The 18,634-nt window shown below is 58.9% G+C and overlaps 2 protein-coding genes across 2 annotated transcripts; one reads left to right on the top strand and one right to left on the bottom strand.

Moving 5' to 3' along the window:
- Positions 1 to 9,118: 9,118 nt before the first annotated feature.
- GPATCH4 (G-patch domain containing 4) lies at positions 9,119 to 13,247 on the top strand. Its single transcript, XM_090053227.1, has 8 exons — positions 9,119 to 9,190; positions 9,383 to 9,470; positions 9,913 to 9,986; positions 10,221 to 10,313; positions 10,767 to 10,874; positions 11,244 to 11,344; positions 11,838 to 11,888; positions 12,425 to 13,247. The coding sequence occupies exons 1-8, from the start codon at positions 9,164 to 9,166 to the stop codon at positions 12,861 to 12,863; spliced, it is 981 nt and encodes a 326-aa protein (XP_089909353.1). The 5' UTR covers positions 9,119 to 9,163; the 3' UTR covers positions 12,864 to 13,247.
- Positions 13,214 to 17,775, bottom strand: NAXE (NAD(P)HX epimerase). Its single transcript, XM_090053229.1, has 6 exons — positions 17,574 to 17,775; positions 16,807 to 16,915; positions 16,302 to 16,412; positions 15,947 to 16,060; positions 15,040 to 15,187; positions 13,214 to 13,759 (listed from the first exon to the last, which is right to left on the bottom strand). Exons 1-6 carry the CDS (start codon positions 17,735 to 17,737, stop codon positions 13,557 to 13,559), a joined length of 849 nt encoding a protein of 282 aa, XP_089909355.1. The 5' UTR covers positions 17,738 to 17,775; the 3' UTR covers positions 13,214 to 13,556.
- Positions 17,776 to 18,634: the final 859 nt, after the last annotated feature.

Below are 18,634 nucleotides of genomic sequence, written 5' to 3'. Positions count from 1 at the left end.
TGGGGACTGGCCCTGGGGCTGTGAGGAGACTGGGATTTGTTGTTCGCTTCCTTGACACCAGAAACAACAAAATCACAAGTCTTCCAGACCGACCCAGGCACGAGCAGCACGAAGATCTGGAAAGAGGTGCATGTCCCCTCATTGAGGATCTCACTGATTTGCTCGGATCCGGGAGGCCCTGTTAATAAGCTAAAAGAGAGGCAGAAAATGATCTCCACGTCCTACAGGTTGCTGGTATTCGTGATGCATGCTCCTGTCACGTTATTTTGGGGCTGGATTCTGTATGCTGGGGCCAGCACTGCTTTGGGCCCCCAACTCTGTGTTATGGGGAGAGGCCTGGCTCTTGTGCACTCTGCATTGGCCTAGCAGCATGAAACGGCTGCAAAACTCATTCAAGACAGCCAGAGAAGTGTCAAGGGGAGTAAGCCCGCTGCGATCGGGGCCTAGAGATAGGACATCCATGCCTGTGGCTCCACACAGAACGTGGACCCCGTGTGGTGATGGCCAACGCTTGCCTCTCATGGCAGCCAGGCTGTGAACACTTCAGCAGTTAGGAGCAGGTATTGGGGCTCAGTCTCCCACGGGTAGGAATGCCGGGTCTGGATGCCCTCTCAGGCTCTGGATGCTTTTGACATATAAATAGGGGGCTCCAGTCTGAAGCCGTTCTCAGCACGTAGGTCTGTTCTTCAGGGCACTCCAGTGGCCTGTGGACCAGCCACCCTACATCACGGGCTGTCGGGGTGATGGGCTACACCAGGCAACCAACAAATAACCTCCATCGCTAAAGGCAAGAGCTGTTCCAGCCTGAAGCATCTTTGGCACAGCTGTACCAGACCCCCACCCCCCAGACTTGATGCCTGCAGTCCCCAGGGAATGGACCTAGCCGATGCCAATGTGGGGCATGTGTGGAAGGAGATGGCCGCGTGGCGGGGAAGAGGCCGATCCCACGCCTCGCTACATGCATGCAGGCAAGGACGCGTTCCCCGGCGCATCCCCTTGATCCCTTTCTTGTTGGCCCTGGGGAAGTGCATGCACGCTGCCGTGTGAGCAGGGACCTTGGCCTTCTCCTGTTGCTGAGGCAACTGCCGCGCTCAGAATGGCCTCTCTCGTCTTGCTCGGTCTAAGACAACGTATAGTCAAGCTGCCTCGGGGCCGGTTCCCTACCGGGGGATAGATGAGGGGACCTGCCAGGGGTCTCGATTCAGGGAGGAGGGCAGGAAATCCTCCCCACCTCCACTAAAACCATCAGACTCCGGTCAGGATGAGGCCCTGATCCTAAGCATTTGTTATTCGAGGTCTTGGAGAGGAACGGCTCTGGTTTGAAGGGCAGAAAGGAAATGCATGTGAGTTAAATTAGGCTTTTCATCCTTGATGGGGAGGAACGGCAGGGCTCAGCCCAGATGGCAGACCTTGTACCTTTTCCCTTGGTGCCCAGCTGAGCCTCCGTCTCCTCTGCTGAGAGGCACATCCTCGGTCTTGTCATCCATGCCTCCATCTGAGAATGAAGAGCTTTCTTGGATGTCTGCTTTCCTACCCGCACATGCCTCTTTCACTGAACCCTTGCTAATGATAGATGAGGAGGTGCGTGCCGTGAGATGGATGGTCTGGGCATGAGTACCAGGAGGGCTGGTGCTGGGGTAGGAAGAGGTGGGGGTCAGGATGCCTGTTTCCAGGGGTAGGTTCTGTTTCTGGGCTTTGCAGGTGTGATTTGTGCCCGCCCAGGGACTTGTCCCTTGTTCCTTCTCGGTATTTGGAACGTGATGGCAACCCAGAAGTGATGGCAATGTGGAAGTGTCTACCCCTTGGTCCTTCATGCAGATCTGGCCTCAAGGCGTTCCCATGTGGGTTTGCTTTGTTGCTCAGGAGCCTGCAGGCCAGTGTCTCCTTTGCCTGGCTGGACGGGCCTGATGGGAAGTGCCAGCCTGGCCCCCTGGAAGCCAAACCCCTCTGTTTTGCAATGGAGCAGGTACATTAGGGGCCACCTTTCTTGAGTCTCTTCTGTACCTCTTCCCCCACAGAGAAAGAGCTCCCTTTTCCAGTGCAGATTCAACCTTGATGGCCTGCAAAGCCCTTGGCCTTGCTGCTGGGGTTGTCAACCCTCAGTCACGATGCAGACGCTTGTCTGTGGGAAGATGGCCTGGGGCCACCTGAGCAGCCAGAGAGATCCTAGAGGTGCCTCTTCTGGCTGCATTGCTGGGCTGTGAGCACCCTCTAAGGACAGGTCCAGCTGGTCTCTCCTTGACCTCTGCTTGCTTGGCATCCTCAGCAGCCACCAAACAATGCGGGTGTCATCCCAAGGGATGCAGAGTCCGGACTCCTGGGTCCTCATGTTTAGAAGCATTGACGTGGGAGTCAGGACTCTGGGGTCTGGTACGGGAGGGAATATGGCATGGTAGTTGAAACAAAAGGGGTGCACGTATGCACACGCGTGCACACACACATGGGGGGGGGGAACTCCTGGGTTTTGTTTTTGGCTGGCCCAGTGTCTTGCTCCCCTTGCCTCTTCTGTTTCCCCCACCCGTAAAACACATCTTCACGCTCCCCTACCTTGGGCCTGCTTTGATTGCAGTGGACAGGTGGTAATTAAGCACCGGAGCTGATGAATATTATAGGTGCAGCTGGGAAGGGGAATGTGGCCAAGTCTCGGCGCCTTTCCGAAGGTTATTTTTTTTTATCTGGGCAGGCAGACCCGATAGCGATGAAATATGAAGCAGTCAAGGATGATGCCCCTGTAGATGCTGGGCTGAAAGCTCAGCTCCGTTCCAGCCCTGGAGATAAGAGCAGAATTCCTTTAATTATTAAAGTGCTTGGAGGGGTGCAGGGGGGTGGGGTGGGGGGGGAGGGAGGCTGGAGATGGGACTAAGGAAGATCAAAGCCCCTATCAGCAAATCAAGCCCCACGTGGGCTCCCAGCCATCTGGAGGGGAGGCTCGCACTCCAGCTTGGGATATTTTATGGGAGGCTTGAGGGTCCCTTATGAATTAGCAGCTTTGAGGGTCCTCGTAGAGCTGATCAGTAGAGAAATCAAAGTGCTGCTGTCATCCAGGCAGCTTTACCATGGCCTGGGGTAGGGGAGGAGGCTGCCTGTGTGTATACTGAGTGGGTGCTGTCAAGGGTATAAGGGACCCCATGTTATCTGGAGAAGGGAGCTGTCTCAAGGGACCCAGTCTCGGCTGGGCTGTGCCGGGGGCCGTCTCTTACAATGCTGCAGTGCATGTGAAAATGCAGCTGCTCTGTCTGGGTCTTTCCAGCCCAGCTAGAGCTGCTTCTGGGAATGTTGCATTCCCAGAGCCAGCAGGATCCCAGCCTGTGGCTTTACAACTCCCACCGCACGGGGGGGTTGCAAGTCACAAGGCAAAGGGGGTAGGATGAGTTGTTATAGGGCAGCTGTACAGGGTTGGGGGCTGATTTATGCAGCACTGGGGTTTCCAGCTCACCTGATGGGCAGCAGGGAATTTCTGAACCCAAGGGCCAGCCGCATAGCTGGATTCAATGGACAATATCCACCCTGTAGGGAACTGACTCCCTGAGATCAGTGGGGTTCTGCTGATTTGCTCTAGCAGGGTATTTGGCCCTGGATCACTATTCCCTAGCACCAGAGGGGTCATCACCACAGCGGGGGCTTGGACATGCTATAAGCTGCTCCCTACTTCGGGACTCCAGCCAGTGCCCTGGGGATGGTGGAGTTGGAGGAGCTGAGGGACTGGGCAAGTGGGGCAGGGGCAGCAGGTGAGGATGGAGGGGGCAGTTCAGGGCTGGAGCCTACCAGGATGGACTGAAAGGTTGCCCTGATCATCTCCCTCTCCTGTGCTCTGAGTCCCCTTGTCCTACAGCCCAGCGCAGGGACCAGCCCATGTTCGTGCGAGCCAGATGCTCTTTAGGAGTTGGGCTGAGTTGGCAGGAGAAAGCAGCAGGCAAAGTTGTTCAGTTCTTGTTTCAATCAGCGCTCGTTCTCCCCCGGGCAGCCTGGCTCTCCTGCCTGCTGCCCTCGGAGCCCAGACCCCTGCCCTCGAGGGCACCAGTGGACTAGCTACAGGGCCCCCGCGGGGATCCATGGAGTCACACCAGAGTTTCAAGATCAGTGTCTGGATCTGGATCTGGATCAGGCCCTGTTGCAAAGGGCACGGGACTAGGGTTCTCTCCTCCGGTCCCTGTCCCCTGTTGTCCCACCACTGCTGCGGTCTCCTACACCGGTGCTCCTAAATCATTTGGCCAGCACTCCCTTTGCACTGGTGCCAGTGGTAGGTTCATGTAGCAGAGAATCAGACCCACTGTATCCCTGCCCAGCCGGGGATGCTTTTGTCTCGCATGTGTGCTCACGCACAGACACCTGCAGCTACTTTCTCTCATGTGCCTGATCCTGGTTTACTCCCCAGTCCCTTTTGCCGCACCAAGAGGCCTCCAGGGAGGTGCAGATCTCACTTTTTCATTTCCTCACACTGCCAGAGAGGTCTGGACCAGTGCTAGCATGCAAGAGAGTTGCTCACCCTTGCACACATGGAGTCTCGCTGTCGCACACCCGGCCTCACACTTGCTCTGTTACGTGGGCACACGCAGACATGCCGCCTCTGATCCTCTGGCTCCAGGGGAAGTGAAGAACAACTTGGCTGGAGCCAGGGGACTGCCTGTCTGTGCTGGAGATGCAGCCACTGGATCCAAGGCGCGCACAGACATACACGCACCGCCCCCCCAAAGTCTGATCTTCAGCAGAAAACTCTCTTACCCCTGATAGTTTCAAATCACCCTGACAACAGGAGGAGCAGGCCAGCAAAGCAGAGAGGAGCTGTTCAGAGGGAGAGAGTTGTAGGTGACTTACCCCATCCGGCAGGTTGGTGCATCCATCCCAGCTGGTTGCTTGTTCCCCAGGGGCACCAGTGCAGGTAATGCCCAGTTAGCCAGTCCCTCAAAAAGGGGAACATCATTTCCCCCTCCCTTTCCTGCTTCCTCCACCCCAAATTTTCAGCCCACAGCCAGGTGAAGAGAGCCGGGAGCCTCATCACCTTGTGTCTGCGTGTGTGTGGGCGAGCCCCAAGCAGCCTGCGGGGGAATCTGCTCTCAAGACTGCTCTGATAATAGGCTGGCCTTGGTGACAGCTTGAGTGGCAGCCTTGGAAAAAGGGATGGAGCCGTCTCTGCTGGCAGGAAGGGGGAGAGAGGGGGCTTGTCATCCAAGCCAGCGCAATGCTGATGTCATCTCTGGCACTGTCACCGCCACCCCTCCTGGAAGAGACGCCCTCTTCCTCGGGGATCCCAGCTTGGGGGGGCACACGAGGCATTGCAAGGGGCCTGATCCTGCGAGCTGACTTGGGGAGCAGCGAAGGGGGCTGTTCGGTGCAGTGAAGGACACCCATCTCTCAAATGAGAAGATGGTGCTAGTTAGCACAGCTGCGTTGGAAGATGGGAGGGGTGGGGGCAGGCTGCTTCCTCCCGGGTCTCGTGGCCTGTCTCTACTCCAGACTCTTCTGCCTCTCTCCACGCCAGGGCCTCTGATGTCCGGATCAACCCGACTCCGAGCTGCCCGGTGGGCTCGTGTGGCTGGTTCATGAGCACAAGGCTTCTGTGGGCATACAAAGGACTCTGGGGGATAGCAAAGTGTCTGGGGTGAAAACCTGCCACTGACTAATGCTCTCTTTTCCTTTTCCTTTCCCTTTCTCCCTCTTCCAACTCTGAACCAGGCTATCAATGGTCCGGGCTGAGATAGCAAGGTCCACAACCCAGCACTGCCTTGTTCACAAAGCAGAAGAGCACTGTTGGTAACCAGGGAGTGTTCAGTCACCACCCTGAGCCAAAGAGCTTCATGAGGGTGCACTCTGGAGCAGGCCTTTGCCTCAGGGTGATCCGGACTCCTGGGCTCCATACGTAGCTCTGGGAGGGCAGGACAAAGCAATGGGAAGAGGCGTGTTTGGAGAGGGGTTGTGTTTTCAGCTCTGAGGGGCATGGGTAAATGGTTGTAGTGGGTTTCGGGGGCGGTCAGGACTCCTATAGGTTTCTATTATTAGGCCTGGGAGCAGGGTGCAGCTGGTAGTTAGGGTGCGAGACCTGTAGCCAGGACCCCTCAGCTCTGTTCTCACTTCTGGAAGAGCTGGTGATTAAAGCAAAGGGCTTGGATATGGCACTCCTGGCTTCTCTTCTGCACTTTACCCCAGCTTGCTGCGTGCCTCAGTTTTTCTTACCCATGCAGTGCTGGATGATCCCAGGGGCTTGGTGCTGGCTGGCTGGAAGGGACAGCTGTGCAGAGGCCATTTCTCAGGCTGTGAGGTCTCATAAAAGCAGGTCCATAATCCAGCCCAGTGAGGTAAAAGCACAGCTCCTTTTATCACAACCTGCAGGCAAGGATCCCAGAGAGGCGGGGAGGGTGAGGGGACCCCTGCACAACAAGGGGCCCTGGCAGGACTGACCTGCTCTGCTGAGGCTAAGGGGTCATTGGCATCGGTGTAACGGCTACTGCAGATACCTGGGCATTGGTTTCTCCTTGGCACGGAGCCCCTTTTGCACGGCTCAGAGGCTTGATTTCTGCCGCGTGTGTGTCAAAGCAAAACCAGGCCTGAAAGCTGGTGTGGTGAAGGCGCAGCAGTCTCTATAGCCAGCGGCAACCGAGGGGAGAAGTCTGCACAATGTCCCCCCATGCCACTGTTGATGCACCAGGTTGAACAACCAGATACCTGCTTGCAGCTTCAGGGCCTGGGAGCAATCATGAGCATGGTCCAGAGAGGTTTCTGATGGCGACATGACGTGCTGGTGGCATCCCTCACGTGTCCGCTCCCACCCCAGCCCTGGGCCTTCGCTCGTGCTGTAGCTTCTGCCTCCAGCCCTGGAGGGTGCTGGTTTGATTTGGGGGTGTTGGGGAGGAGGTTGTATGGAGCTACTCTCTCCCCCAAGGGGTTTAATTGGAGTCTGGGATATTAGCAGCTCGTTAGTGGTTTCCGCTGGTGGCCATGGCAGCGGTCACCATGACACCGGGGAAAAGGGTGGAACTATCCACGGAGGGCCTAAATGAATATAGCATCCAAATAATTGGCTCACCCTTTTCTGATTAGGCTGAGAGGCCTCATTTCCTGCTCCCTAATGAAAAGGAAAAGGCTCCATGCGGATGTGAAGAAGAGGAGTGAGAGCAGCTTGTTAACGTGGCACGGCGAGGAGGGACAGTTGCACGTGCGAGTGTGCACAAGCATCAGACTCCAGGGCTACTCGGCAGGTGATCTCCCACACAGGTGGTCACAAAGTCATTGGGTTGAGCTCCCGGCCCCATTTCCATGGGGTGTGTGGAAAAGAAAAGGATTGTGGGTACTTTGATTTACTCCTGAAGCACCTTAGTGGGTGGCTGGTCTGGTGTGGGATGCCCAGTCTGGGTTTAGATGATGCCTGGTTCTAGATCAGCTGGGAAGATCTAGATCAGTGCTTCTTAACCAGGTGCCGTGGCACTCTTGAGGGGCCCGGAGATCCTTTCCAGGGTGCTGCAGGATGTCTCGTCGTGGCAGCGCTGTCAGGTGTGCAGGCACACTTCGCAAGAGACGCCCAGAGATTTCAAGCAGGAGTCCAGAGCATCCAAAGCCTCACACTGTGCTGATCGTTCGGAGCTCTTTGCACCAGGAGACGTGCCGTATTATTTTCCTGTTGTCAAAAAAACGAGTGAAGACTAAGAGCTGGCATTTTCAGAAGAGTCTGTTGATGGGAGTCTAAGAAACCCTGACGACGACCGCTGATCTAGACTAATGGGTGTATCTACGTGCGTTAATGTGCTGTAGTTAATGCACATTAAATCTAGCACCTCCTTGGTGAGGCACGAGGGAAATGAGCATCAGTCTGTCTTAATGCACATTAACTAAAGAGCATGGGGCACTTTTACATGTGCTCTGAGGTTGGAGGGGGTGGCACTTTAATTAGAATGGCTCCAAGAGCCACTGTAATTAAAGTGCTGCAGCGTCTCATGGATCAGCATCCCCCTGTTGAAAAATGGTGGCTGGGGTGCTTGAATTAAAGTTCATTTTTAAGGTGGGGATGCTGATCCATGAGACGCGGGAAGCTGCCAGAGCACGGTAATTGCCATGCTTAATGAATCGGTAATTACAGTACCTTGGAGCAGCCTCTACACTCACGCATAGGCATCCATGGTTTTTAGTGAAGCTTTAAGATGCATTAGCCTATTTTATTGTGCATTAACTAAAGAGTACTTTTTGTGATGATTAAAATAAGCTAATGCTCATTAAAATGCATGTGTAAACACACCCTCTGTTTTGCGCTAGACCAGCTTTTCTCCGCAGGGTTTTCTGGCTTTGTTTCAGCGGCACTGCCCCAATCTTCGTTCTCCAGACCCATTTTTGACCCGTCCAGAATGGAAGGGTGATTCTGGCTGGTCTTGTTCACCGCTCGCTGGTTGTGTCCTTCCAGCTGGCCAGAAGCTCACAGAGCGACACAGATGTTGTTCTGAGTAACAGCAGCTAGGCCCGATTCTCCTGGTGTGTCTCTCTCTACCCCACTTTGCCCTAGGACCAGTGGATAATCCAGGCCCCGTTTACACTAAGGAGAGCTTTACCAGGAAAGGATTTGGCTCTAGCGGCCAAGCTGGGGTCTGTAAAACCTCCCTCCAAGCCAGGCAAGTTGGAGAAGCAGAAGCAGCCTTTGGCAGCGTCCTCCGAGCATTCGCCGGCACCGCCGTGTTGTTGGGATCGCAGCTGGTCAGCCACTGCAAGGATGGGGATGTGCTGGGGAGACACCGCGGGCCTGACCACCGCGGGGAGAGTGAGTGTGTGAGAGTGTGTGTGTACACAGGTGAGAACAGCCGAAATCAAGGCCCGATTGTTTTAAAGGCATCTGGGCCTTTCTCCCAAGGCTTTCCTGGAGTCGCAGGGCTCGTTACCTTTCAAAGAGCACGTGGTATGCATGTCTGCACGTGCACTTTAATGCGCATTAGCTTATATAAGAGCCGTGGGTGGGGTGACCGCACACCGGAGGGGTGTAGGGGGTTCGCGGTTGTGCGTCCACAAATGCACAGGGACACGTGTGCGTGAACAGACACGCAGCTGCACGCGTCCGGAGTGCGGATGCGCAGCAACGGCTACGCCGAACTCCATAGAGCCACTCGCTGGCCCTATAGGTCCGTCCAAGGGGTGGGGCCAGGGGAGGCCCCGCCCCCTCGGGCCGGCTCGGGCCCGGCGCTTCCGCGTGATGGCGGCGGCGGCTCCACGTGTCCCGGTGAGCGGCCCGGGCGCGCGGTCCCTCCCCCGCCCCCGCCCCCGCCTGCCGGGCGCCCCAAGCGGGCCCCGATCCTGCCCCGCGTCCTAGACCCCGGGGCTTTACCCCCGCCCTGCTCCAAGCCGCCCCCCCGACCCTGCGGCGCGGTGCGGGATTCGCCCCGGTCCTCACTGCCCGCCTCCCTCCGCGCAGCCCCGCGGCCCGCAGCCCGGGACGGAGAACAAGACCGAGGGCATGGAGTTCGCGGAGCAGCAGTTGCAGAGGCACGGCTGGAAACGGGGTACGGCCCCCGGCGCATCTCCCCGGTCCCCGCTGCCGCGGGACGTGGATGACGGAGCAGGGCTGGTGCTGGTGGTGTCCTCAGGGCTGGATCTGGCTGTCCTGTCACCCCGACTCGGCTGTGATGGAGCGGGGACTGCCTGGGTTGGGGACAGGAGCCTGGGTCTGGTCCAGAAAGCCCCATGCTCCTTGCACGCTCATAGCATGGGTGGGGAGAAGTGTGGGTGTGCAAGGGGGTGTCCAGCTGAGACCTTTCCAAGGGTGGAGGCTCCGCAGGCTGGCCTGCTCCAGAGCTGCACTGGGGGTCCTGCTGCGTCTCTGGCCCCCGTCCCGGGCTGGTAGCAGATGGACCTGCTTTGGGGCAGGCTGGAGAAGCAGAGGCCCGTGATGGGGGGTCCCTGATTCAGCCCCTGCCTTGACCCTCCGTCCCCGGTGCTCTGCAGGCAAAGGGCTGGGGAAGAAGGAGAACGGCATCGCGGAGGCCATCAAGGTGAAGGTCAAGTGCGACAAGGCAGGGGTGAGTGAGTGGGCTGGGCAGCATCCGTGTCTAAGGGCCACGTGCCTCGCACGGGCTGGAGACAGACTTGGGGGCACTTCGTGCTGCCCCCCCTCCAGCCCCAGGGCCACCTCTGCAGCTGTGTTGGCTCCTGGGCAAAGCTCTTGCTTCCGCCCCTCTTCCCTCCTTATCCTCCACCCTCGTCCTGTGTTGCCGAAGGGCTGCATCCTCTTAGCCCTTCCCTTCCCAACCCAGGTGGGCCATGACCCGGCTGAGCAGTTCACCTTCCACTGGTGGGACCACATCTTCAACAAGTCAGCCGCTAACATCGCCGTGGAGGTTGGGGAGGTAAAAGTGCTTGGCAGAAAGGAGTTGGGGCAGGGGACACTGGGGCACCAAGGGGGGCACGACTTGCCTAAAGCCGCCCAGTGGCGGAGAATAGAACCCAGGCGTCCGGCGTTGCCGCCCAGGCCTCGGACCCGGGAGTAGGGGCCAGATGGGAGGAGTGGGTTGTGGTTGTTCCCTTCCACCCCCTCACCCCCAGGACACCTGGGGTCTAGGGCAGCTGCAGCCATGGACCAGCCCTGCTGCCTGCAGGGGCATTTTGTTGGTGTCCTGTCTTTGCTCCGGTCTTGAGACTGCTAAAGGCTTTGGGCCATGTTCGTACAGCACCTTGCACCGTGGGTGGGGCTGAGCCTTCCTTGTAGAGGCTGCTGCAGCCCTAGTGCCTTGTCACTGCAACTGGGGTGGGGTGGGAGGTACGGACGTAGGGCTCCATCACAGTACATCTCCCCCTGGCAGGATGGCGTCCAGATGAAGACGCTGTCTGAGACAGAGGCAGGCATCAGCAACAAGAAGCCGCGGAGGCCGCCCGGTCCCGCGGGCATGGTGTACGGCCGCTTCGTGAAGGTACCCAGAGGCAGGGGCGGGAGCTCACGGAAACCCCCCTCCCATGTCCGCTGGCTTCAGAATTGCAGCCACTTCTGGGGCAGACCACGCACAACAAGGCTGCACAGGGGAAGGCTCCCATGGTGCTGGAATCCAGCTGCCTCTAGGGTGAAGCACCGCAGCCTGGTTTAGGGAGAGGCAGAGGAAAGCCCTTCCCAGCAGGGGCTGCATGGGGGAGTCTGGTTCCTTCTTCGCATGCAAGAGGCCTGGCGCTCAGTCCACCCTGCAGCACCACCCCTGGACTCTTGCGGCTCCCTCCAGCCCCCGCCTCAGCCTTCCTCTGAGGCGAGTCTAACCCCGGCTCCTGCTGGTTGCTGCTTCCCGACCCAGGCGGCCACACTGATGGCAGGAGGAGAGGAACCCGTGCAGCCGGCATCCTCGTCGGAGAGCAGTGAGGATGAGGAGAAGCTGGACCTGTCCACTGCTGGGAGGTGTGTGTTTAAGGGGTGCCAGGGGCTGCTTTGAGTCCTGGGGCTACAGCTGTGCTTGGGGTGGCTGGGTCCTGGGCATTGCTATTGTCCCTGGGTGGATGCTGGTGGCTGTTTCTTGGTGTCACCAACCTGCCTGAGCCGTGAGACACTGGTTTCCCTGTAAATAACATCCCCGGCATGATCCATCTCTTGCTCCTCCTTGCTGCAACCATTCTGGCCTCTGTGCTCCATGGAAGAGAGGAGCTGGGGGCCTCTCCTGGGCCTGGTGGTCAGCTTTGAGTAGTCATGACCCCAGCCTCCAGCTGCTGCTTCAAGACCTTTGGGGAGGAGAGAGGGGCCTTTGGGCCGCAGCTGCCTGCCAGGGTGACCCCTTCAAGCTGTGCGCAGCCAGGGTGCTTTGCACGTGGCTTGACCACACGGCTGGGGCCGGGATGGAAACCTTACCCTGCACTGCCCTCCGGCTGCGCGACCAGGTCTCATCTTTGTCCCCCAGGTTGACGGATGAGCAGCTGATCCAGGTCTGCGGGGGCCGCACTGCACACAAGTAAGTGTGGGGGGGAACCCCATGTGTCCTTGGCCTGTTCATGACACCCCAGGATCCCTCTTACCCCTCAGGCAGCTCTCTGCTCCCTGCCAGGTGGGGCTGGGGGGCTGCAAGGCTTCCTCATTCCAGCTCCCAGCCTGGAGCCCCTGGGCGGGGAGGGTTTCTAGGGGTTAATACCAATAGTTCCCCCCACCACAGGGCTGGAGCACAGGCCCTGTCCTCTGTCCACCCTCCTCAGGACAGTGCCTGGCAGAAAGCACTCAGCATCTGGGCCCATCGCCCAGGAGCTGGTGTCTGGTGAGCCCATACCGCAGCCCTTGCTCCTCCCTTGTGTAGGCAGACGCCCTCAGACTTCCCTCCAACAAGGGGACATATCTTGCTACCTTGGCAGTATCCTGCATCCTCCCTCTGAGCAAAGGGCTGGAGATCCAGCCTAAGGGCCTATGTGGGGGTGGGCAGGAGATACCTCAGAGCCACGTGGTGGCACTCAGGCTGGCAGGCTCCTGCTCACTCCCAGCCCGGTGTACTCTTGGCAGGGGTGCCCGGCACGGCTTGACCATGAGTGCCAAGCTGGCCCGGCTGGAGGAGCAGGAGCAAGCCTTCTTAGCCAAGTACCAGCAGAAAGAAGTGATGCCAACGGCCAGTGCCATGGAGTGTCAGCAGGACAGTGCCCTGGCCCCACAGGGAAGCTGTGCAGCAGGGCGAGAGAAGAGAGCCAAGAAGAAGCGCAAGAGATCCCAGGAGAGGGCAGTAGAAGATCAGGAGCCCAGGAGCCCAGGGCAGGAGGAGGAGGAGGAGAAAGCCAGGAAGAAGAAAAAGAAGAAGAAAAGGAGACGGGAGGAGGGGGGAGAGGATCTGGGGGACAAGGTGGAGCAGTCTGCTGCAGAGGAGCAGCCAACAGGGTGCCCAGGAGGCCTGGAGCAGGGCACTGCTCGGGCCAAGAGGAAAAAGAAGAAGCGGCAGCAGGTGGAGTGAATGAGCCAGAGATGTCCTGGGGTGTTGCAGTGGACACCCAGGCCTGATCCTGGCGCTTGGTGGTAGCGGTGGGATCGGGCAGGTGCCCAGTACTGTCCCCTGGATTGGACCCAGGGCTATTGGACCAGTAGCCCCTGTTCCCCTCCTTCCAACCCTGGTGGGGTCAACAGAGATAGATGCCTTGTGGCTGTAAGAGCCAACATGGGGGCCCTTTCCTCCCCTGCCTGCCTGGCCAGGGTCCCCTGGCATTCAGATCTGAAGGCAGAGCAGAGCTGAGCCGAGTCAAGCCAAGGCTGGGTTTGCCCTGGATTTTGCACCATAAGCATGGTGGGGGCAGTTCAGTACAAGGGTTTTAAGTGAGAATAAATCTTTATTGCAGTGAAACAGGGGTGCACGTGTGGACAACAAACTGGGAACAGGCAAAATGCAGCATTCGGCACTGGGCTATTGGCTTCTACAGAGCAACTCTCCTTGCCACCCCCACGCACGTCTTGCATGGCTGAGCTGAAGCCGGCTGCTGGGATGTGAATGCCCCCACCACTGGCTTTGGCTTCTGTCCTCTGGTGCTGAGTAACTTTGGCAGGCTGGGGTCCCTGCTGTGCAGCAGAGAAGCCCTGGCAGCACCCCCTCCTAGCAGGACGCTTGCAGAAGTATCAGACTACCCTCCCCATTCTGCCCCCGCCCCCAGCTGTGCTACACTAGCTGAAGGATGCAGTCGGTGCCAGGATATGCTGGCAGGTTGAGCCCATACTTCCTCTCCAGCGCCGCCGGCACAAACCTGCCCCCCAGGAAGTGGTAGCGCCCGGTGAAGTGCCGCGCTGCTGCTTTGGGTGCTGTGAGGGAGATCAGCATGTCTGGCTGGAGCCCGTCGGGGTGGCCCTTCTCCACGTCCCAGCCTGGAAAACACGTGGTGGGGAGGGAGTTAGTCTGTTCAGGGGCTTCAGAGCTGCCTTGACACCAGGAAGGGACCTGAGCAGATCATCTAGTCCGTCCCCCTGCCATTGGCAGGAAAGGATGCTGGGGTCAAATGACCCTGGCAAGGTGTCTATCTAACCTCCTTTTGAAGACCCCCAGGGTAGGAGCCAGCACCACTTCCCTTGAAAGTTGGTTCCAGATCCTAGCCGTCCTGACGGTGAAGAAGCGCTTCCTGATATCTAGCCTGTATCTACTCTCCGTCAACTTATGGGTGTTATTCCTTGTTACTCCCAGCAGTGCTCAGGGGAACAAGGTCTCTCCCATTGCCTGCTGGTCCCCCTTAGCCAGTTTATAGACAGCCACCAGGTCCCCCCTTAGCCTTCTCTTGTGGACGCTGAGCAGGTTCAGGTCCCATAGCCTCTCCTCGTAGGGCCTGCCCTGCTGTCCCTGGATCATGTGAGTGGCCTCCTCTGGACCCAGGATTGACACATGATGTTTGGTGCCTGAGGCAGTCCTTTGTCAGCCTTACCCCCTAACACCAAGGTCACAGGCTTGATCCCAGGCTGGACTGGATGATCTCTCTCATTTCAGCACTTAGGAGGAGCAGCTTGTGCAGGCAGTGTGCACTATGGAGTGCAAGGCATTCTGGGAGTGTTAGTTTTTGAGGCAGAACTCCCCCCCTTTTTTTGTAGCCAAAGCCCATGTCAGGGGGTTAAAAACTGATTTTGGCAGCAAAAAAATAAGAGCAATTCCCAACAGCTCCAGCAGCAGAGAACGAGTGCACTGCAAAACTACAATTCCCAGAATGCTTTGCACTCCCAGACACGTGTTACCCATGCTGCAGCTGCAGCCTGTGCCCAGAAAGTACAGGCTGGGGTGGGGGGGGCAGCTCCTGGCACTTCTCCTCCCCAGCTCCTTGCACCCTCCTCTTAAGCAGTGCCTGGGGTCTGTGCCCCATTCACCCCCCCCCCCGCATGGCACTACTGCACAAGGGGATTGTTCGGGTCATGCTCGCTACCTGTTTTCCCTAGGAAAGTAAGATAATCACCATAGTCCATCCCCATGCATCACAGCAGCCACCAGCAGTGGTTAGGAAGGAAGCCTGGCTTTTGTTTCCCAGCTCCTCTGGAGGAAGCTGGCTGTCTTTGAGTGAAGCTCCACCCTGGCCCAGCTGGTCCGGATCAGCCCAGCAGCCTGGAAGCCGCAGCAGACCGGGAGACGCAACAAATGGGCCCAGAGAAAAGCTCCAGGGAGAACCTACCAGATGGGATGTCGATGCTGGCGATGGGGACGGTGACCTGTGCCAGTGTTTTGAGGATGCTGCCGAAAGGCTCCCGCACGGCCCCCTGGAAGCTGAACCCAAAGATGGCGTCCACCACCAACCCGTACAGCTCGTCGATCAGCATTGCCTGAAAGCAGGGCAGGCCATTACAGGGTGGCAAGGCCCAGGGTCCCAGCCCCCCATGCGCAGCCTAAGGGATCCCAGCAGTTGGGCCCGACTCAGATCCCATGCAGGGTAAAACCAGAGTTGCTCCAGCAAAGACAGTAGGTTCACAGTGGGGTGGCAGAGCTCCACATCAGGCCACGCAAAGCCGGGGTGATTGAAATAATCACAAATCTTTACTTCAGTCCCATTTAGACCAGCGTAAATCAGAAGTAAAGCAAAGGAGGTCATGGCAGGGGGAAGGAGACTCAGACCAGTGTCTCTGGGGAAGAACAGGGTGTCATCTGGCTCCCCCAGCACAAGTCCGACAATTTAGCACTGCAACTCCTGATTTATCTGCTTGCTAAATGCTCTCCTTGTTCTCCAGGTGGTTTGGGGCAACAATCGAGCACAGGGGACCCTCAGAGGGCCTGGCTGATTAGCAACAAATCTAAAACATTTTAACTTATCCCTGCAACCCATGCAGCCCCTGTCACTGCTCAGAGCCCCTTGGTGCTTGGTGTACAAACACGGTGCCCAAGAGATGGACCTGGCAGCCTTGTAACTTGGTAATTTTGGCAGCTGGCTCACAGCCTTCTGCTGAGGATCTTGGAGCGCGCCACAAATACTTAATGGCTGAGGCTGGGGCTTATGGGGGGGGACTCTGGATAGGCACAGCCCCCCTGCCCTGTGTTTCTGAGTGTCTGAAAGACAGCCGGCTATGTAAGGAAGGCACAGGACCTACCTCAGTCGGGAACTCAGGCAGGAAGGGGATGTCCATCTTCTGGCACTGAGTGGTCAGAGCCTCGAACAGGGCTTTGCTGGGGCGCTTGGGGTAGTACACCGTTGGCTCGTAGCCCTGCCGGGACAGCAATGCAGCATGGGTAAGGACACTTGGGAACAGGCCAAATCTCAGCACAGACCCATACGCTAATACCCACTGGAGGGAGAAGCATCAGCTTGAGACAGATTTGAGTCTGGGATAACTCGAACTTGTACCCACCCAGGTATCAGCTAGGCCTGGCCCTGCCTAGCTGCACAGATGAGGCCGGCCAGGCTATAAGCCCTCACCATTGCTACATGCCCATTAAGAGACTCACAAACAGTTTCAGGTGCCTCGCACAGACCAAACCGTCACCTCCGTTGTTCCCAGGGCCGCATACGACAAGCACAGTGGGCTGGGGCTTGGTGAAGGAGCTGGGCGGGTAGGCCTGGAGGGGATAGGTTAAAACAGCAGGAGACAAAGGCAGTACTAGGAGAGATGCAGCTATAACCCATTTCCACCGCTGTTGACTACTTCCACCCCAGAGGTGGCTGCATATCAGGGGTTTTGGGGGGTGAAATGTTCCTAGAAGACCCCCACATTGTTTTTGTAGCCTGGTTCCTTCTTTGCGGCTGCTTCGTGCAGGCCTGAAGTCACCTCCCAGTGATCTCAGCTGGCCTGACCCCTTGCTCTGGCAGTGCCTATATAATGTGGGAGCATTAATACCCAACCAGGCTGCCTTCAGCCCGTGTACAGGAAGGTCACAGCCACGACGGAGCAGCTCCTGGCCCCGAGAGCAGGGACAGCTTGCATTGACGGGCGTCTGATGCTACAGCACCCACCTTGGCAATGGCCGTGGCACAGCTGAGCCCCGCCAGCTCCATGAGTTGGTCGACGCTGAACTTGTATTCGGTGAAGAGCTCCTGGTCAATGGCCTGGGCTTCCTGCTGGCTGCAGGGGGACCGACATCATGAGGCTCTCGGCTGTGCCATGCGGGCGAGTCAAACCCCGCGTCCTGCCCACTGGGGGTGTCCTGTGGTGGGGGCTGGGCACAGCGTGGAGGACAGCCACGCCGAGGCTAACCCTACAACTGCTGCCGGTCCAGTCCCGCCTGCTGCAGGGGGTGAGATCCGTGGGCCCCATGTTTCAGTGGGGGGCATGAAGCAGGGAAGCGGGCAGAGGATGGCAGGGTGTGCCCTCCAGGACAAGCCGAGAGCTTTCTGCAAGGCAGGAGGACACGGCCAACCTTCGCAGGACCTGGGAACTCCCGATCCCACCAGCCTCAAGCAGCTCCCGCCTGTGGGGCCCAGCCCCGAGCCCGCCCCACCCTCCCAGGTGCAGCCTGGGAGCCGGACCGGAGCGGGGAGGGGGAGGGGGAGAGTCAGGAGCCCGTGCATGCCGCAGCCTGGAGCAGGCCAACGCCAGGGGCCAGGGCCCTGGCCCAGCAGTGCCGGCGGTAGTGCCACCCCCTCCGCTCTGCAGCCAGGTTTGGCTCCCAAGGGCAGCACTGGGACGGGCTGTCCCTGCCCTAGGGTGGCATCATCCCGTCTGTCCTTCCCCCATGCACCCCCAGCCGGGATCTCCCGCTTCCCCCACGCCCCGTCGCTACCTGAGGTACTTGGCCCCCGTGGCCCCGGGGGTCGCCATGGCCACGGCCCGGCTGTGGCTGCGCCCCCAGCCCGCGGCCCGGCAGCGCCCCCCGCCCGCGGCCGCGAGGAGCCGGGGCCCCGACACCAGGAGGCCGAGGCCGAGCAGCGCCCGCAGCCCGGCCATGCGGCCCCGCCCCCGGCCCGCACGGAGCAGGCGCGGGGCGGCGCGGCGCGGCGGGAGCGCCCGGCCCGGCCGGGACGCTGGATGCACCAGAGCCCCTGACAGGACACGACACCCGCCTGCCTGGCATGACAGCTCCCGCCGCCTCCCAGTACAGCAGCTTGTCTGAAGACACAGATCTCACAGCCTCCGAGTACACCAGCCCGTCCCAGGACACAGACTTCACAGCCTCCGAGTACACCAGCTTGTCCGAAACGACAGATCTCACGACCTCCGAGTACACCAGCTTGTCCGAAACGACAGATCTCGCGACCTCCGAGTACACCAGCGCATCGGAGAGCACCAGTCTCACCGAATATGCCACCCCGTCGACCTCCGAATACACGAGCCCCTCTGAATTCATGGACCTCTCGGCCTCGGAGTACAGCAGCCTCTCCGAATACACCAGCCGCTCTGAGGATGGCTCCCCATACGCCAGCCCCGTGGCCTCGGAGTATGCCGACACGTCTGGCTACACGAGCTCCTTCGCCTTGGGGTACGCCAGCTCCCCTGGGACCGAGAAGGCCGACGCGGGGGGACATGCCAGCGGTCCTGCCTCCAGCAGCCCCGAGCGTGCAAGTCTGAGGGCAGAGTCATCCGGCTGTCCCAGCCCTGCCGTGTCTGGGTATGGGCCGGCCGTCGCTGCAGGCTGGGCTGGAGCCAGGTACAGACACTCCTCCGGCTGCGTGAGCCCGGCCACATCTGTGCGTTCAAAGCCCCCGGATCTCCTGAGCATGAGCGAGTACGTGAACTTGCGCACGCCGGAGCACGAGAGCCCCGTGGAGCACGCAGGCCCAGTCAGGCTCAGGTATGATCCACTCCAGATACACAGGGGCTTCGTGGGGGATTGCGCGTGCTGGA

Source organism: Crocodylus siamensis, chromosome 6 (genome assembly GCF_052110815.1).
Source record: "Crocodylus siamensis isolate JL-2025a chromosome 6, ASM5211081v1, whole genome shotgun sequence".
In the NCBI taxonomy this organism is placed as follows: Eukaryota; Metazoa; Chordata; order Crocodylia; family Crocodylidae; genus Crocodylus; species Crocodylus siamensis.
This window is presented reverse-complemented; position numbering and strand designations above follow the sequence as displayed.